This window comes from Chiloscyllium plagiosum, chromosome 12 (assembly GCF_004010195.1).
Source record: "Chiloscyllium plagiosum isolate BGI_BamShark_2017 chromosome 12, ASM401019v2, whole genome shotgun sequence".
In the NCBI taxonomy this organism is placed as follows: Eukaryota; Metazoa; Chordata; class Chondrichthyes; order Orectolobiformes; family Hemiscylliidae; genus Chiloscyllium; species Chiloscyllium plagiosum.
The window spans coordinates 67,327,045-67,343,421 of NC_057721.1; the positions used below are offsets into that span (position 1 = coordinate 67,327,045).

At 42.4% G+C, this 16,377-nt stretch overlaps 1 protein-coding gene across 1 annotated transcript in view; it reads right to left on the reverse strand.

Annotated features, from left to right (window-relative positions):
• Positions 1-7,776, reverse strand: part of psmg1 (proteasome (prosome, macropain) assembly chaperone 1) — a 42,182-nt gene extending 34,406 nt beyond the window's left edge. The window contains exon 1 of the mRNA XM_043700189.1: positions 7,760-7,776. Coding sequence (XP_043556124.1) covers positions 7,760-7,776 — 17 coding nt within the window. The remainder of the gene's footprint in view (positions 1-7,759) is intronic.
• Positions 7,777-16,377: the final 8,601 nt, after the last annotated feature.

A 16,377-nucleotide genomic window follows, 5' to 3' on the forward strand; every position in this document is an offset into this window, starting at 1 on the left:
CCTTCCCACTGTCATGGAGCACGAGTGTTCTCTTGACTGCAATAGAAAAATAAAGTCACCACAGATTAAGCAGTGCAAATCAAATGTATAAATTAAATCCCTCCATTTTGCACATCTGTGTCATTTCCTTAATGCTTGTGCCCTTGGAGTCTTTGCCTGTCCAGGCATTGCAACCCCAGTATTTTCAGTATGACTAGTGGAAGACTGACTTCTAGTGAAGGAAAGTACAAACAACCTTGAGCAGCACTAGAAGCCTGGATGTGGATTGTACTACGTCAGCATGGTCAACAATTGAATTATAGGAAATAGTCAGTGCACAGGTAAGGGTAAAAGGAGGAAGGCTGTTTTGCTAAAGAGGACACTGCCTGTCAGAGCATTGACACTTCCCGAGGTCAGCATATCAACACATCCTTTTCATCTGTTGAAGGACAGATTACCTGTATTAGACTACTGTGACACGCTGCAAGCTTCTTCAGCAGTTGTTGTGGCAGAATGACAGTTTGCTGGCCTTGCATAATCTCAGTCTGAATGTGCACTGGAACACTCAGACCTCTGGCAGAAGCTCCTTATGCTGTACTGGAAGCTGAAACATCAATATGGGGTTGTGTCCACAGGTATGCTGATAGAGTTAGTTACCATTCCATACCCAAACGGATTGACTCCAAACACTGTGCATAGACCTGTGCCAAGTTAGTGCTGGTGTCCCCCATGAATTAATATTGACTATTTGCTTCCAAAGGATTTTTTTTAAGATGACTATTTTAGCTCTCATCAAAAATCAAATATTAGAACTTGTGTATGACCTTGCCCTATGTTGAGCTTTATCATTGACCCCTCCCCAACATACCGTTGACTGAAAACCACGTTTTCTTATCACAGGCATTCAAGGGGAATGGGGAGAGAGTAGGAAGATGGTGCTGAGATAGCGGATGAATATGTCGTATGGTGGCGTAGACTCAGTGGGTCGAAGGGAGCTTTCCTGCTCCTATTTTCTGTGTTTCTGTTCTGGTCCTGTCTCCATTCTATCTTTTTTATATTTCAAATTCCAGTCAGTGGCTGTATCTGAGCTGGTGACTGAGTGTGAGATTGAGTGATGGCCCATTTTCATCATCATTTTCTTGTTGCTGTTCCTCCACTACCAGCCAAATTTTACTTCTTATCTGTCTGAAAAGATCAGGACCATTTGTGGTGCGAAAAGTGACAGAGAAAGGGAAAGGTTGGGAATGAGGAGAAAATAAGGGGTGCATTACTTACACCACATGGTGCTTATAAATCAGAAGACAGCACGGGATGAAACCTAAGAGGGCGGCACGGTGGCACAGTGGTTAGCACTGATTAGATTTTTTTAGATTAGATTAGATTACAGTGTGGAAACAGGCCCTTCGGCCCAACAAGTCCACACCGACCCGCCGAAGCGAAACCCACCCATACCCCTACATTTACCCCTTATACACTACGGGCTAAATGTAGGGGTATGGGTGGGTTGCGCTTCGGCGGGTCGGTGTGGACTTGTTGGGCCGAAGGGCCTGTTTCCACACTGTAAGTAATCTAATCTAATCTAATCTAAGTACGATGCAAGGAGTGGTGGCTTGAATATTCTGTAATCTTCAATCATGTTTACCTTGATATGGCTGAAGCAATGGCTTTGTGCCAAAACTATCTCCTTCATGGGGTAAAGATAAATCTGTTCCCTTCTTGTTAATTCCTGTTTCACCTGGCTTGCGTTACATTGTTCTTTGAGAGAGAGAAATGTGTGATTGAGTATCATGTATTGTGAAATCCTCCCTGAGATGGTTGAATAGCAAGCAGTATATGCAAGCTTTGAAATGTGGGTGTGAGGATTGCAGCAGATTTAATTATGTGCGTGTAGGAAAGTATATGAATTGTATCCTGATTGGTAAACTTTGCTGATGGGTGAATGATGTGTGTTTGGTGAATTGAGCATTTTCTGAGGTTAGTGGGGCAGTTGGCATGATAAAGCATTTGAAGATGCATTCAGACACTTTGATCATTTGTGTCATATGATCCCAGTTGCTCAACACTTAAAACTCGAGGCTGAAATATGGTTTAGCATCATTTCTTTTGTTTTAATGAGGTTGTCTTTCAATGAAACATGAGGAAACAATGCTGTCAGTTTGGTTTTAACATTAAAACAGAAATTTATTATGCATTAAAAATGAAAATCAAAATAGAATAAACCAAACTATGTGTATATAACATAAATTTAAAATAAAATGAAACACAAGGTAAAATACAATCCCATTAATCCCAAGAGCACGCTTTTATAGGACTCACACCAGACAGAATTTCTCTCTCTTTCACACTATAAGGCTTAATTTGACTGTGGCCATAATTCCCCATCTTGAAAAATTGATAACCTTTCCCTAGAGCATCAGAAAACAGAGTTTAGACTTTCTCAAAGTTTTAGCCAAACACTTTTAAAGTAAACTCCTTATACTGCAGTAATCTATTTCTTAACAGTTCTCAGGAGCAATTGATTTACATGTCCAGCTTCAGCTAAAATTTCTGCTAAACTGGAACCCAAAATATTTTTTTCAAGCTAAAAACGTTTAAAAAAACACTTACAAATTAATCATTGAACCCCTTCGGACACAGAAAACTCATATTCAAAAATTCAATATAAATGATATTAGTATCAGATAAATCATCAAAATCTTGTTGCAGTATTGAAAAAAGGTTCACAGGAATTTATTCTGGGCCTTGATTTCAATCGTTACTCCTCCAAGATCCAACCTTTCCCCTCTGGAATTCTTTATATCTCACCAGAGGTGCAGGCTATAAGATCACAGATATTGGAGCAAAATTAGGTCTTTCAGCCCAGCAAGTCTGCTCTGCCATCCAATCATGGCTAGTATGTTTCTCAAACCCATTCTCTTATCTTCTTTCTGTAACCCTTGATCCCCTTATTACATTAGATTCTCTACAGTATGGAAACAGGCCCTTCAGCCCAACAAGTCTACACCACCCTACCGAAGAGTAACCCACCCAGACCCATTCGTCTACCCTATATTTACCCCTGACTAATGCACCGAACACTATGGGCAAGTTAGCATGGCCAATTCACCTGACCTGCACATCTTTAGATTATGGGAGGAAACCAGAACACCCAGAGGAAACCCATGCAGACATGGGGAGAACGTGCAAGCTCCATACAGACAGTCGCCCAAGGCTGGAATTGAACCCAGGTCGCTGGTGCTGTGAGGCAACAGTACTAACCACTGAACCACTGTGCCACCCAAGAAACTGTCTAACTCTGTCTTAAATGCACTCAATGTCTTGGTGTCCACAGATTTCTGCAGCAATGAGTTTCACAGATTCACCACTCTCTGGCTGAAGCAATTCCTCCTCATCTCAGCTCTCAAGAGTAATTCCTTCACCCTGAGGTGGTGTCCTCATGGGTCCTAGTCTGTCCTAATATTAGAAACCTCTTCTCCATGTCCACTCTATCCAGGCCTTTTAGTATTCTGTAAGTTTCAATCAGATTCCCCATCGTCCTTCCAAACTCCATCAACCTAGAGTCCTCAACCGGTCCTCATATGACAAGGCCCTTTATTCCCAGGATCAGTCTTATAAACCTCCTCTGGAACCCCTCCAATGCCAGCACAACCTTCCTTCGAAATGAGGCCCAAAACTGCTCATAATATTCTAGACCTTATAATGCCTCGGTAGTATATCCCTGCTCTTGTATTCTCACCCTTTTGAAATGAATATTAACATTACATTTGCCTTCGTAACTGCCATCTGAACCTGCATGTTAACTTTAAGAGAATCCCTAAGTCTCTTTGTGCTTCAGATTTCCAAAGCCCCATTCCACATTTAGAAAATAGTCTATGCCTCTATTTTTCCTACCAAAGTACACAACTTCACACTTTCCAACATTGTGTTCCATCTGCCCATTCTCTGAACCTGTCCAAGTCCTTTTTCAGCTTTCCTGCTTCCTCAACAGTACCTGTCCGTCCACTTTTCTTTCTGTCATTTGCAAGCTTAGCTAGCTTTAACTGGTGTTAACCACTGTCAGACATCCAGGCAATTAACAAGGTGATTAATATTGGATGGACACTGAAAAAATTTAAATTCTAGACAAATGCAGTCAACATCATCTTCTTCCATGCTCTTTGTTTGAAGCTCTCAGTAACTTTCACAGAAAGGGAAAATGAAAAGTTGTAATTTTGTTCATTTATTTCCTTTAAAGCAGAGTCAAAAGATATTATGTTATGCAAAGCTGGTGACTAATGCTGAAAATATTTAAAAGTTCAATAGAATAGGAGGAAAATACTTTTGCACAGAAAATCATTCTTCGATTTATATAGCACCAAACTACATTGTTAAAGTCTCTCAAAGTGCTTCATGTATGATTTATGCCTGAAATGTTAGACAGACAACAGCAATAGCCAGCAACATTTCATAACAAATTATGACATGAATGATAGGTTAATATTATTTCATGATGCTTGTTGGCAGAGAAAGGTTGACTGGGTGTTTGGAAAAAATTCTTGACTTTTTTCGAAGTACCAGCAATAGATGTTAATATTCACCTGAGCAAGCATGATCTTTCTGCATGAATTACGCTAAAGCACCTCCTCCCCTCGGATTCCAATTATATATCTTGCAAATATAGGTTTTCACAGTTAACCACAGAGCTCGTTCACATCTGGCTTTGTATTTATTTCAGTTTGCATAGTTACACACATTGGGCAATAAGCTCAAGCACATCGTGTCAGATTCTCAGCATGTGTTGACTTGTACCATGTTCCTTTTTTTCTTTTGAACAGTTAATTGCAAAAGAGAAACATGATCTGCAAATAGTTCGCGTTTGGCAGCTTACATCAATAATATTTAACGTTTATGGAGTTTTTTTTCTTTTCATATAAATATTCATTAAAATGCCATCTTTTGATATTTTCACTTTGGAGAAAGTGCATAATTTACAATATGGGTTAATCACACTTTTAAAGACACACAAACAAAAAAAATTGTATAACAGATTGTTCATTACAAAGGGAAAGATAGCTTCATGTTACAGAAGCAACTCTTATTGAGCTAGTATGCATGAATTTTTTTTCTTAACACTTTCCCTCCAATTTCACCCCTGCATTATTTCTCCCCTCTTTATACTGGAGGATGCTTCCATGGATGTTAGGAAACATATGACACCTTATTGATAATTTCTTCTAGTCAATTGTGACCATTGGTAAGGTTTTTTTGGGTTCAACACAACTGTGACCAACCATGCTCTCATTACATGCCTACATGGCAGAAGTAACTGCAAGGATGGGCAAGAATACTGGCCTAACTAACAACTCACACATACCTTGTCAAAGTCAGCTCATTTATAATGCATAATGTTTGAACACTGAAATCAAGGTTTTGAGAATTTGAAGAAATCCTTCAGAAAGAAAGACTTGCAAATGGTGGTGGAAGTAAATTTAGTAGTAATCTTCGAAAGGATATTGAATAAATAGTTGAAAAGAAAGCTTTACCAGGGGTAGCACTGAGGAAAGATTAAAGAAATGAAACTAAGAGAAACAAAGGCCTGGTGAGCTGAGCAGCAACTTTGAATCCATAGAATAGATGATTCCACAGAATCAAAGATTGATTCTATGAAACTTTACAATTATAGATAAGTGTGGCAACCGTTTTGCAGGCAGCATGATTTTGCAAAGAGCAGGGAGATCCATGACCGGTTAATTTGCTTTTAGTGGAGGTGGATGATGGAGGAGTGCGGATGTGTTGGACTCTTCCATCATTGAGAATGGGAGTATTTATGAAGCCTCCTCCTTCTGTGAGTTCCTTAATTTTCCACCACCATTCATGACTGAATGTGACAGCCTTCAGAGCTTAGATATAAACTGTCGGTTGTGGGGTCACTTAGCTCTGTCTATCACTTGCTGCTTATGATGTGTTGAATGCAAGTGGACCTATTTGGTAGCTTCTGTAGGTGGACACCTAATTTTCACATATGCCTGGTGCTGCTCCTTGACTCTCCATTGAACCAGAGTTGACCCCCTGACTGGATGGTAAATGTCACATGAGGGATGTGTGGGCCATGAGGTTATAGATTGTGTTGGACTACCATTTTGCTGCTTTTAATGGTCCACAGTACCTCATGGATGTCCAGTCTTGCATTACTAGATTTGTTTGAAGTCTGTCCCATTTGGCATAGTGATAGTGCCACACAATACGATGGAGGGTATTCTTTTTGGGAAGGTGGAATTTTGTCTCTACAAGGACTGTGCAGTGGTCACTCTTACCGATACTGTCATGGACAGATGAATCTGCAGCCAGCAGATTGGTAAGGATGAGGTCAAGGATGTTTTTCCCTCTTAAAACACCAATGGGCGGCATGGTGGCACAGTGGTTATCACTGCTGCCTCACAGCGCTAGAGACCCGGGTTCAATTCCTGCCTCGGGCAATTGTCTGTGTGGAGTTTGCACATTCTCCCCGCGTCTGTGTGGGTTTCCTCACATAGTCCAAAGATGTGCAGGTTAGGTGAACTGGCCATGCTAAATTGCCCGTACTGTTGGGTGAAGGGGTAAATGTAGAGGAATGGGTCTGGGTGGGTTGCTCTTTAGAGGGTCGGTGTGGACTTGTTGGGCCGAAGGGCCTGTGTCCACACTGTAAGTAATCTAATCTAATCAAAAGAACTGTGGATGCTAGAAATCAGAAAAAAAAGAGATTGCTGGAAAAACTTAGGTTTGGTAGCATTTGTGAACAGAAATTAGAGTTAACGTTTTGGATCCCCTTCTTCTGTTGAAGGGTCACTGGACTCAAAATGTTAACTCACCACAGATGCTGCCAGACCTACTGTGTTTTTCCAAGCAGTCTCTAATTTTGCTTTCGCTCTTGTTGGTTCCCTCACCACCTGCCACTCTTCCTTTAGGACCCGACCAACACAATCAGTGGTATTGCTGCCAAGCCACACCTGATGCTGGATATTGAAATCTCTCACTTCCACCCTTGTCACCCTCAGTGCTTCCTCTAAGTATTTTCAATCTGGAGGAGTACCGATTCAACAGCCAAGGAAGAACAATTTATTGTATTCAGCAGGAGTTGTCTTTGCCATGAGGCTTCATGGAGTCTAGAGTCAATGTTGAGGACTCCTAGGGAAACTTACTCTTGACTCTATACCGTTGTGCAACCAGCTCTGCTGGGTCTGTCCTGCCAGTAAGATTGTGATGGTGGTGTTTGGGACATTATTTATCAGATCTGACCCCATGAGTATGACTATGTTGGGCTATTGCCTGGCTAGTCAGTGAGACAGCTCCCCGAATTTTGGCACTAGCCCTCAGGAGGACTTTGCAAGGTCGACAGGGCTCTTTCTGCCATTGTCCGTTTCATTGCCTTGGCGAATGCCAGGTTGCCCATCCAGTTTCATTTCTTTGTTGAGACTTTGTAGTGATTAATACAACTGAGTGGCTTGCTAGGCCAATTCAGGGGGCAGTTGAGAATCATTCGAATTGCTGTGGGTCTGCAGTCACATGTAGGCCAAACAAGGTGAGGACGACAGATTTCCTTCGTTGCAGGATGTTAGCAGACTAAAATAGTTTTTAACAAGGTAGAAACGTGGACCTAAAATGCTGCAGTGGTCACCTGACCAGAGATGTGGCAAGATTTGAAAGACCATTGTGGAATAAATAAAACCATCAGTACTGACTTAATATTTTTATCTAAAGACATTGAAACCAGGCAACTGAGTTAGCATCAAGAAGTTTGAAGCTCCTGTTCTAATTCACATACCTATGTTCATTTCGCATGTTGAGATATAAAAGATTGCCTGCTGATTGGCCAGCTTGGAAAGACAATGGAGCTGGAATATACCCTGAATTATAACAACTGTTGAGCAGAGAGAAGCAAAATGAATTTGTAAGCAAGATCTGGAAAATGAGTGAGAGAGAGGAGGACTCAGGAACAGTGACAGAGACACCTAAAAGAGCTGGAGACAGAAATTAACACCTTTGAGAAAGAGAGAGAGAGAGAGTGAGAGAGTGTGAGAAAGAGAAAGGACGTCAGATAAAGCAGCACAAGGAAAAGAGGCAAAGCTCTAAGAATGATATTGTAAGAAAGTTGTGAGTTGATTGGGTGTGAGCAGCTGCTGTTCAAGACGGTGTTTCAACTCCAGTCATTTTGAAACATACATGTCTGAACTGGCACAGGAAAAAGTACAAATTTATTGGCGCAGGAGAGGGGCTAATTTGTGAGTAAGTACAAAGACTTTGTACTTTCTACTAATCTCCTTTTTTTTAGTTAATAGTATAAGATTAAAGTTAAAATAAGTTAATTAAAGCTAGTGTAAGAAAAACAATTTTCAAGCATAAGTTAAGATATGGCAGCACAGACGGCCAAGCAGAATGCCCAACAAATGGTACATGTAGAATTGTGGCCACTTCTCATGGCCTGGATGACCCCATGTTCAGAAAGTGTCACCATTTGCAGAAGATATGACTCCAGTTTAGTTTGTTGCCATTCTGGTGCTGGGCTCAAGGATGTCACAGAATGGTTGCAGCACACCCCTTTGAGTTAGAGGCTGAACAGGAAGAAATTATGGCCCACACTGGTACTAACAACATACGTAAGAAGACAGATGTGATCTTGCAATTGGAATTTAGGGATCTAGGTTGAAAATGAGCAAGCAAGCCTTCTAAGATAGTAAACTCCAGTTTCCTCCCAGTGCCACATGCAACTGAGTATGGAAATAGGAATAGTTGACAAAAACAAAGTATGGTTAGAAATATTTGCAGGAGTGAAGGCTTTAGATCCATGAGAAATAGGACTGGCTCTGGGGAACAAAGAGCCTCTACAAACATAGGCAGGACTGAGTTTCTCATGGCATGTTTTGCTATTGGAGGATTTAACTAATTTAGCTTGAATGTGGGAATCAGGAGAGAATATTAGAAAGTAGTCCTAGGGTGCATGGAATGCTGCGAGAGGCAGATAGCACTAAAATTGATAGTACTAAGTTAATATTTGGAGCTTGGTAAGGAAAAAAGTAATGAAGTCTAAATCAGGTTTATACTGCATGAGCGTAAATACATGGAGTATGGTCAATTAAGTTGGGGATTTACAGGCAAAGATTGCCTTGTAGGATCTTGATGTTGAGGTGATAATGGAGATGGGGCTTTTAGTGATTCTTTAGGGAAGTGGATGCATTCCTTGGAAATCTGGTGGAGGCGGGTTCAACTGATACATTCAAGAGGGCATTCTTTGGATGATACTTGCAGAGATACAATGTTCATGGTTATTGGGGTAACAACAAGAAATTGAGACAAAGGTGAAATGCTCAGAGAGCTAGTGCAGATAAGATAAAATATCCATTCATTGAGAACTCAAGGGTCTCTCCAGATTTTATCACTGCTAAGGATATCAGTCAGCAAATAAACAAGTGTCAGCTCAGTTTACCTTGGGATTAAATTTTCATTCATTCAAGGGGATCTGGGCATCACTGTTTGGACTGGCATTTATTGCCCATCTCTAATTATCCTGGAGAAGGAGCAGTGATCTGTCTTCATGACCCATTGCTGTCCTTGAGATTTAGGAGCATGCACAATGCTGTTAGGAACGGAGATCCAGGATTTTGACTCAGCAACAGTGAAGTTGCAAGTTCCAAGTCAGGATGGTGTTTGACTTAGACCAGAGCTTGCAGGTAGAGATGGTCCTAAGCACTGTTGCCCTTATCCATCTAGGTGTAGATGTCATGGGCTGGGAAGGTGTTGTTGAAGGAAACTTAGCAAGTAACTGTAGTGCATCTTGTATGCAGTACATTGCTGCCATTGTGTGTCATTGCTGAAGGAGGTGATTATCTGAGATGGTGGATGGGGTGCCGGTCAAAGGACTTTTAAACTGTGGAGCATTTATTTCCCTTTATGTAGCAGATACTCTCCCTTATAAATTTATTATCTTTGTGTTTGATGTCACAGTTTTAGAACTTTCTTCAGGCTTTGGAGGTCACAAAATTCTTCATTCTTCGGCTCAAGAAAATCTTGTAATTGACTCCTTCATTTATACCTAGTTTCTTGCATTTTGATTTGATGCCTTATTTAGTTACATGATAAAAAAAATTAAAATATTTGTTGTGACCGATTGAGAGGGGAGCCATTCCCCTTCCTCACGTGGTCCTACAATTTGAATCAAACTTCCTTTCACCAGTACACTAGAATATAATGAATTGTAATGGGAGTTGAAGCAATATTTCACACAACTACAAAAGCATTAGATGGGCGCAGGTTACTAATTCTCTAGGAAAATTTGAAACTTGGGTGTGAGCCAGCCCACAAAACCATCACAAGTAAAGAAATCAGCTACATCAAAACTGCTATTGAACATCAGGGAATGGCACAAATTCGGACTTGCTTGAATGTGAGCCGACTCCAGAGAGTTAGACATGTGCGACTACCCAGAATTGGACCTCACAGATTGAACTGAATCCACACAGAGAGATGAAATACAACTGAAGTCTTGCTGAACTAAATTATACTGTGACCCCAACCACAAAGAAACCTTGCAGTTTGTTGTCCAGGCACATGAGTAATGGAAAGGTGACAGAATAGTAGGTGTCACATGCACAATTTATCCCCACTTGGATATGAATCACTATTTCATTTAGAAGCTGAATGTAGTCCAAATTGGAATTCAGCCAAAGTCAGAGACCTCTGGATTTTCATTAAATAATCCGAGGAGAATAGATTGAGATCAGTTTGCATCCGATCTTCAGATTCTATGCTCATCCCAAATGCCTCTTTCAGAAAGAAATATAAAACTATACTACTCACAGTAAATTTCTCATAAAGGCGTCTGGATCTGAATCTACCATTTCACTTATTCCAAGAACAGGGAAAATCACATTGCTAGGACTTTTCAATCCCGTCTGTACATGCGATGTGGCATACATTCAAGAATGTGTAGCAGGATATAATACGATCATAAATTCTCATTTTTGATGGCTTATAAATCAGTGCAGATCCAAAAATGTGATACCTTGCCTTTATTGGGTACAGCTAAATCAATCTTTTAATGTTGCAGCTTTTGTTTAGGTTTTAAAATGGGATCTATTTCTTTTGTGGGGTTCTCATAATGTTGAAGCAGTGATGAATTTGCTATGTGTTTCCTAAACCTTAACAAAACAATTAATTGTGACCCGTTCAGCTGCACAGTACTTCATTACCACCGTGCTAAGAAGAACTTGCGGTCTGAAAAATGAACACAGCAGGCTGAAGACTTCACTAGGTACAATTTTTAATACTTCTACAGAAATGGCCGATGACATCACTATTGTACCTATGGTGAAGTATGCAAGATCTAGCGTGAGATCATCTTGGTGTCTGTGGGAAGGAATGTTTTCAACAGAGAGCATCCCCTGTTTCAGTCATAAAAGAAAGAGAATACTGGAAGCACTTAGCAGGTCAGGAAATGTCTGTGGAGTGAGAAATGGAATTAATGGACATAATTTTAACAGGGATGAAAAGGATGGCTGGGGTAGGAAGGGATGTTAAAAGTTTAGAAATCTTAGAGGTGACTCAGCCTATTCTTTCATTTAGTTTTGTTTCGTGTAACATATATCTAGGGAGATGCAATGAAAAGTGTTCTGTAACCAAACTCCGGCACCAGTTTGAGGTACAAAAGAATAAAAAGAAGCTATTTAAACAGAGTTCATCTTCATTGGCCAGGGTCTCAACCAGGACTTCTGCAAGGTCTCCACAAGGTCCCTGCTCTGTGCCTACCACAGCCAGGAGTCCCTGCTCCACCATTTCTGCAGCTAATGTCTCGCCTTCAATTCAAGGAGTCCATGCATCAGCCTATGAAGCCAGGAGTCCCCATTCTGATCACCACCACACCACTGTGGCATCCCTAACAATGGCAGGTAGATGGAGAAAAGAAGAAGAAAAAGAAAAAAAGGACAAAGATGTCTGGGTGTGTGAATGGATTTTACGTTTAAATATAATAATGAGGTGGCACATCTCACATTTAACTAGCCTTCCAGACTTATCCCTAGCTTGTTGCATTTCCTGAGCCTTTTGGAACCTTGCAGCTGAATGGAGTCAAGAATTGGTTTGTTCAAAGGTAATGGCTTTGTTGCACCTCTTATGGGTCAAGAAGAACAGCAGTGTGTCCCGCTAACTAAAGTCTTTCTTGCCTACCACAGGCTTCTCCTCACATATCAGATTTACCATCCTCTTTCCAAAAATCTATGGATTGTGGAATACCACCATTCCCCATATTAATGCAACTCAATTGCAGGCTCTCTACTTGTTCTTGGATCATCAGCTTCCTCCTGAGCTTTTCCTGCCTGACACTGACCAGGCCTTAGGCCTGGCTCTGTCTGAAAGAGGAAATGCAACTAAAATATCCACTCATGCAGCATACTCCATTTCCTGCAACACCACAATTAAACACAATTTTAAGCCAGGTAATCTTCCTAGAGTTTATTATTTTCTGCACCTTTCATGCAGGTCAACTGTTTTCAATAACATATTACACACACACACATATATTTGTGACAGATAAATGGACTGAATATTTATGGTGCCTAAATTTGCTAATGACACCCAGATTGTTGGAAAATAAGATGTGAAGAGGCCATAAGGAGGGGACAAAGTGATGTAGATAGAGTAAAAAAGAGGCATATAATCTAAATGATGAGAGATCGCAGAGGTCTGAGAGATATTGGGATCTGGGTATCCTAATGCCTGAATCACAAAAGGTGCAATTTCTGCAAGAAATTAGGAAAGCTAATAGAATGTTATTATTTATTGTGAGTAAAATTGAATGTTAAAGTGGGAGGTTATGCACTGACCACTAGTGACACCTGGTCTGGCATACTAAGTACAATATTGGTCTCCTTATTTAAGGAAGGATATAAAAGATTTGGAAACAGTTCAAAATTTACAAGAATAATATCCGGAATGGGCACTTATAAGAAAATGTTGGACAGTTAGGTTACCCAGAAACTGAACTGGACCAGCCCATTTACATGCTGCAATTACAAGTGCGGGTCAAATGTCAAGAATTGTGAGGTGAGTAACTTACATCTTGTCTCCATGGCACAAGGCCATAGTCTACAATACACCCCACTTAAAGTCATAGAGTCATACAGCACAAAAACAGATCCTTCAGTCCAACTCGTCCATGCTGATCAGGTTTCCCAAACTAAAATAGTCCCACTTGCTCGTACTTGGTCCATATCTTTCTAAACCTTTCCTATTCATGTACATGTCCAAATGTCTTTTAAATGTTATAACCATACCTGCATCTAACACTTCTCCTGGCAGTTCATTCCACAAGTGAACCACCCTCTATATGAAAAAGATGACCCTAAGGTTCCTTTTAAACCTTTCTCTTCTTACTCAAAACAAATGCCCTTTAGTTTTGAACTTCCCTACCCTGGGGAAAAGACTTTTGCTCTTTGCCTTATCTGTGCCACTCATGGTTTTGTTAACCTCTACGCTCCAGTGAAAAGAGTCCCAGCACATCCAGCCTCTTCTTATAAGCCAAGCCCTCCAATCTGGTAATATCCTTATAAATCTTTACTGCTCCCTTTCCAATTCACTAACACCCTTCCTATAGCACAGCAACCAGAGCTGTACACAATACTCCAGAAGTGACTTCACCAACGTCCTGTCAACTGTAATATGACATCCCAACTCCTATTCCAAAAAAAAGCATGATGCTATCCAGCAGAAAGCAGCCACTTGATTGGCACCTTATTTACCATTATGAACATTCACAGCCTTCACCACTGACAAGACAGCAGCAGCAGCACTATGTAGTATCTACAAGCTGCACACCAGCAACTCATCAAAGTTTATTTGACAGTTCCTTCCAAACACATGACGTCTAGCATCTAGAATGACCAAGTCACAGGCCCAAGTCAACACCACCAACTGCAAATTCCCTTCCATGTCACTCACCATTCAGATTTTGATCCATATCACTGTTCCTTTGCTATCACTGAACCAAAATCCTGGAACTGCTAACAGCATTGTGAGAGTGACCTCCACCATATGGACTATAGAACATACAACATAGAACGTATCAGCACAGTACAGGCCCAACAGCCCCCGATGTTGGGCCAACCATGTCGACCATGTCTGAAGCCCATCTATCCTACACTATTCCATTTTCATCCATATGTCTATCTAAAGACAATTTAAGTGCCCTTAAATTTGGAAAGAGGATGTTTCTGGGAAAGCACAGCAGGTCAGGCAGCATCTGAGGAGCAGGACAATTGACATTTCAGGCATAAGCCCTTCATCAGGAATGAGGCTTGTGGGCCAGGGGCTGAGAGATAAAAGGGAGGGGGTTGGGGGAAAGGTAGCTGAGAAAGTGAGAGGTGTATGAAGGTGAGGGAGAAAGTGCAAGGTCGCGGGGGGGGGTGATGGGCAGGTCAGGAGGGTAGTGCTGAGTTGGAGGCTTGAGACTGGGATAATATGGGGGGAGGGGAAATGAGGAAGTTGTTGAAATCCACATTGATCCTGTGTGGTTGCAGGGTGCCAAGATGGAATATGAGGTGTGCTTCCTCCCGACGTCGGGTGCAAACTGTTTGGCGGTGGAGGAGGCCCAGGACTTGCATGTCCTTGATCGAGTGGGGGAGGGAGTTGACGTGTTCAGCCATGGGGCGGTGGGGTTGGTGGATGTGGATGTCCCAACAATCTGCAAGAAGGCATCCTGTCTCACCGATGTAGAGGAGACCATACCGGGTGCAATGGATGCAGTAGATTACATTGGTTAGAGGTACAGGTAAATTTCTGACGGATATGGAAGGATCCTTCGGGGCCTTGGATGGAGATGAGGGGAGTGGAGTGGACACAGGTTTGCACTTCCTGCAGTGGCAGGGAAAGGTGTCAGGAGTGGGGTGAAGACTGGTGAGGGGCGTGGAATCTAGATTAGAGTGGTGCTGGAAAAGCACAGCAGGTCAGGCAGCATCAGAGGAGCAGGAAAAATGAGGATAGTGCTGAGCTGGCAGGTTGGAACTGGGGTAAGGTGGGGGGAGGGGAAATGAGGAAACTGGTGAAGTCCACATTGATGCCCTGGGGCATGGACCTGATGAGGGAGTCGCTAAGGGAATGGTATCTCTGGAACGTTGATATGGGTGGGAAGGGAAATATATCTGTGGTGTTGGGGTCCGTTTGGAGGTGGCAAAGAATGATGAGTTATATATGTGGAGATTGGTGGGATGGAAGGTGAGGACCATGGGGACTCTGTCCTTGTTGCATTGGGAGGGGTGGGGTTCAAAGGCAGTGGTGCGAGAAGTAGAGGAGATGCACTGGAGGGCATTGTCAACCACGTGGGAAGGGAAATTGCAATCTTGGAAGAAGGAGGCCATCTGGGACTTTCTGAGGTGGAATTGGTCATCCTGGGAACAGATGCTGCGAAGGAAGAGGAATTGGGAATAAGGGATGGTATTTTTACAGGAGATAGGGTGTGAAGAGGTGTAGTCTCGGTAGCTCTGAGAGTCAGTGGGCTTGTAATAGATGTCTGAGGTTAGTCAGTCACCGGAGATGGTGATGGAGAGATCCAGGAAGGGGAGGGAGGTGTCCGAGATGATCCAGGTGAATTTGAGGTCGGGGTAGAAGGTGTTAGTAAAGTTGATGAACTGTTCAACTTCCTCGTGGGAGCATGAGGCAGCACCGATGCAGTTATCGATGTAGCGGAGGATCAGGTGGAGGGTGTTGCCTGTGTAATTGTGGAAGATGGAATGTTCCACGTTCCTGACAAACCGGCAGGCATAGCTGGGTCCCATGCAGGTGCCCATGGCTATCCCTTTGGTTTGCAGGAAGTGGGAGGATTGGAAGGAGAGGTTGTTGAGGGTGAGGACCAGTTCACCCTGGCAGATGAAGGTGTTGCTAGCAGGGTACTGGGTGGGATGGCATGAGAAGAAGAAACGAAGGGCTTGGAGACCTTCATCATGGCAGATCAATGTGTACAGGGACTGTACACCTCAGAAAGTCCTAGATGGCCTCCTTCTTCCAAGATCGCAACTTCCCTACTCATGTGGTTAATGATGCCCTCCAGTGCATCTCCTCTCCTTCATACTCCACCGCTTTTGAACCCCACCCCTCCCAATGCAACAAGGACAGAACTCCCTTGGCCCTTACCTTCCACCCCACTAACCTCAGCATACAACGCATCATCCTCCACCACTTCTGCCACCTCCAAATGGACCCCAACACCAAAGATATATTTCCCTCCCCACCCCTATCAGTGTTCCGGAGAGACCATTCCCTCCATAACTCCCTCATCAGGTCCATGCCCCCCACAAGCCCACATCCCACTCCTGGCACCGTTCCCTGCCACCACAGGAAATGCAAAAACTGTGCCCACCCCACTCCTCACACCTCTGTTCAAATCCTCAAGGAATCCTT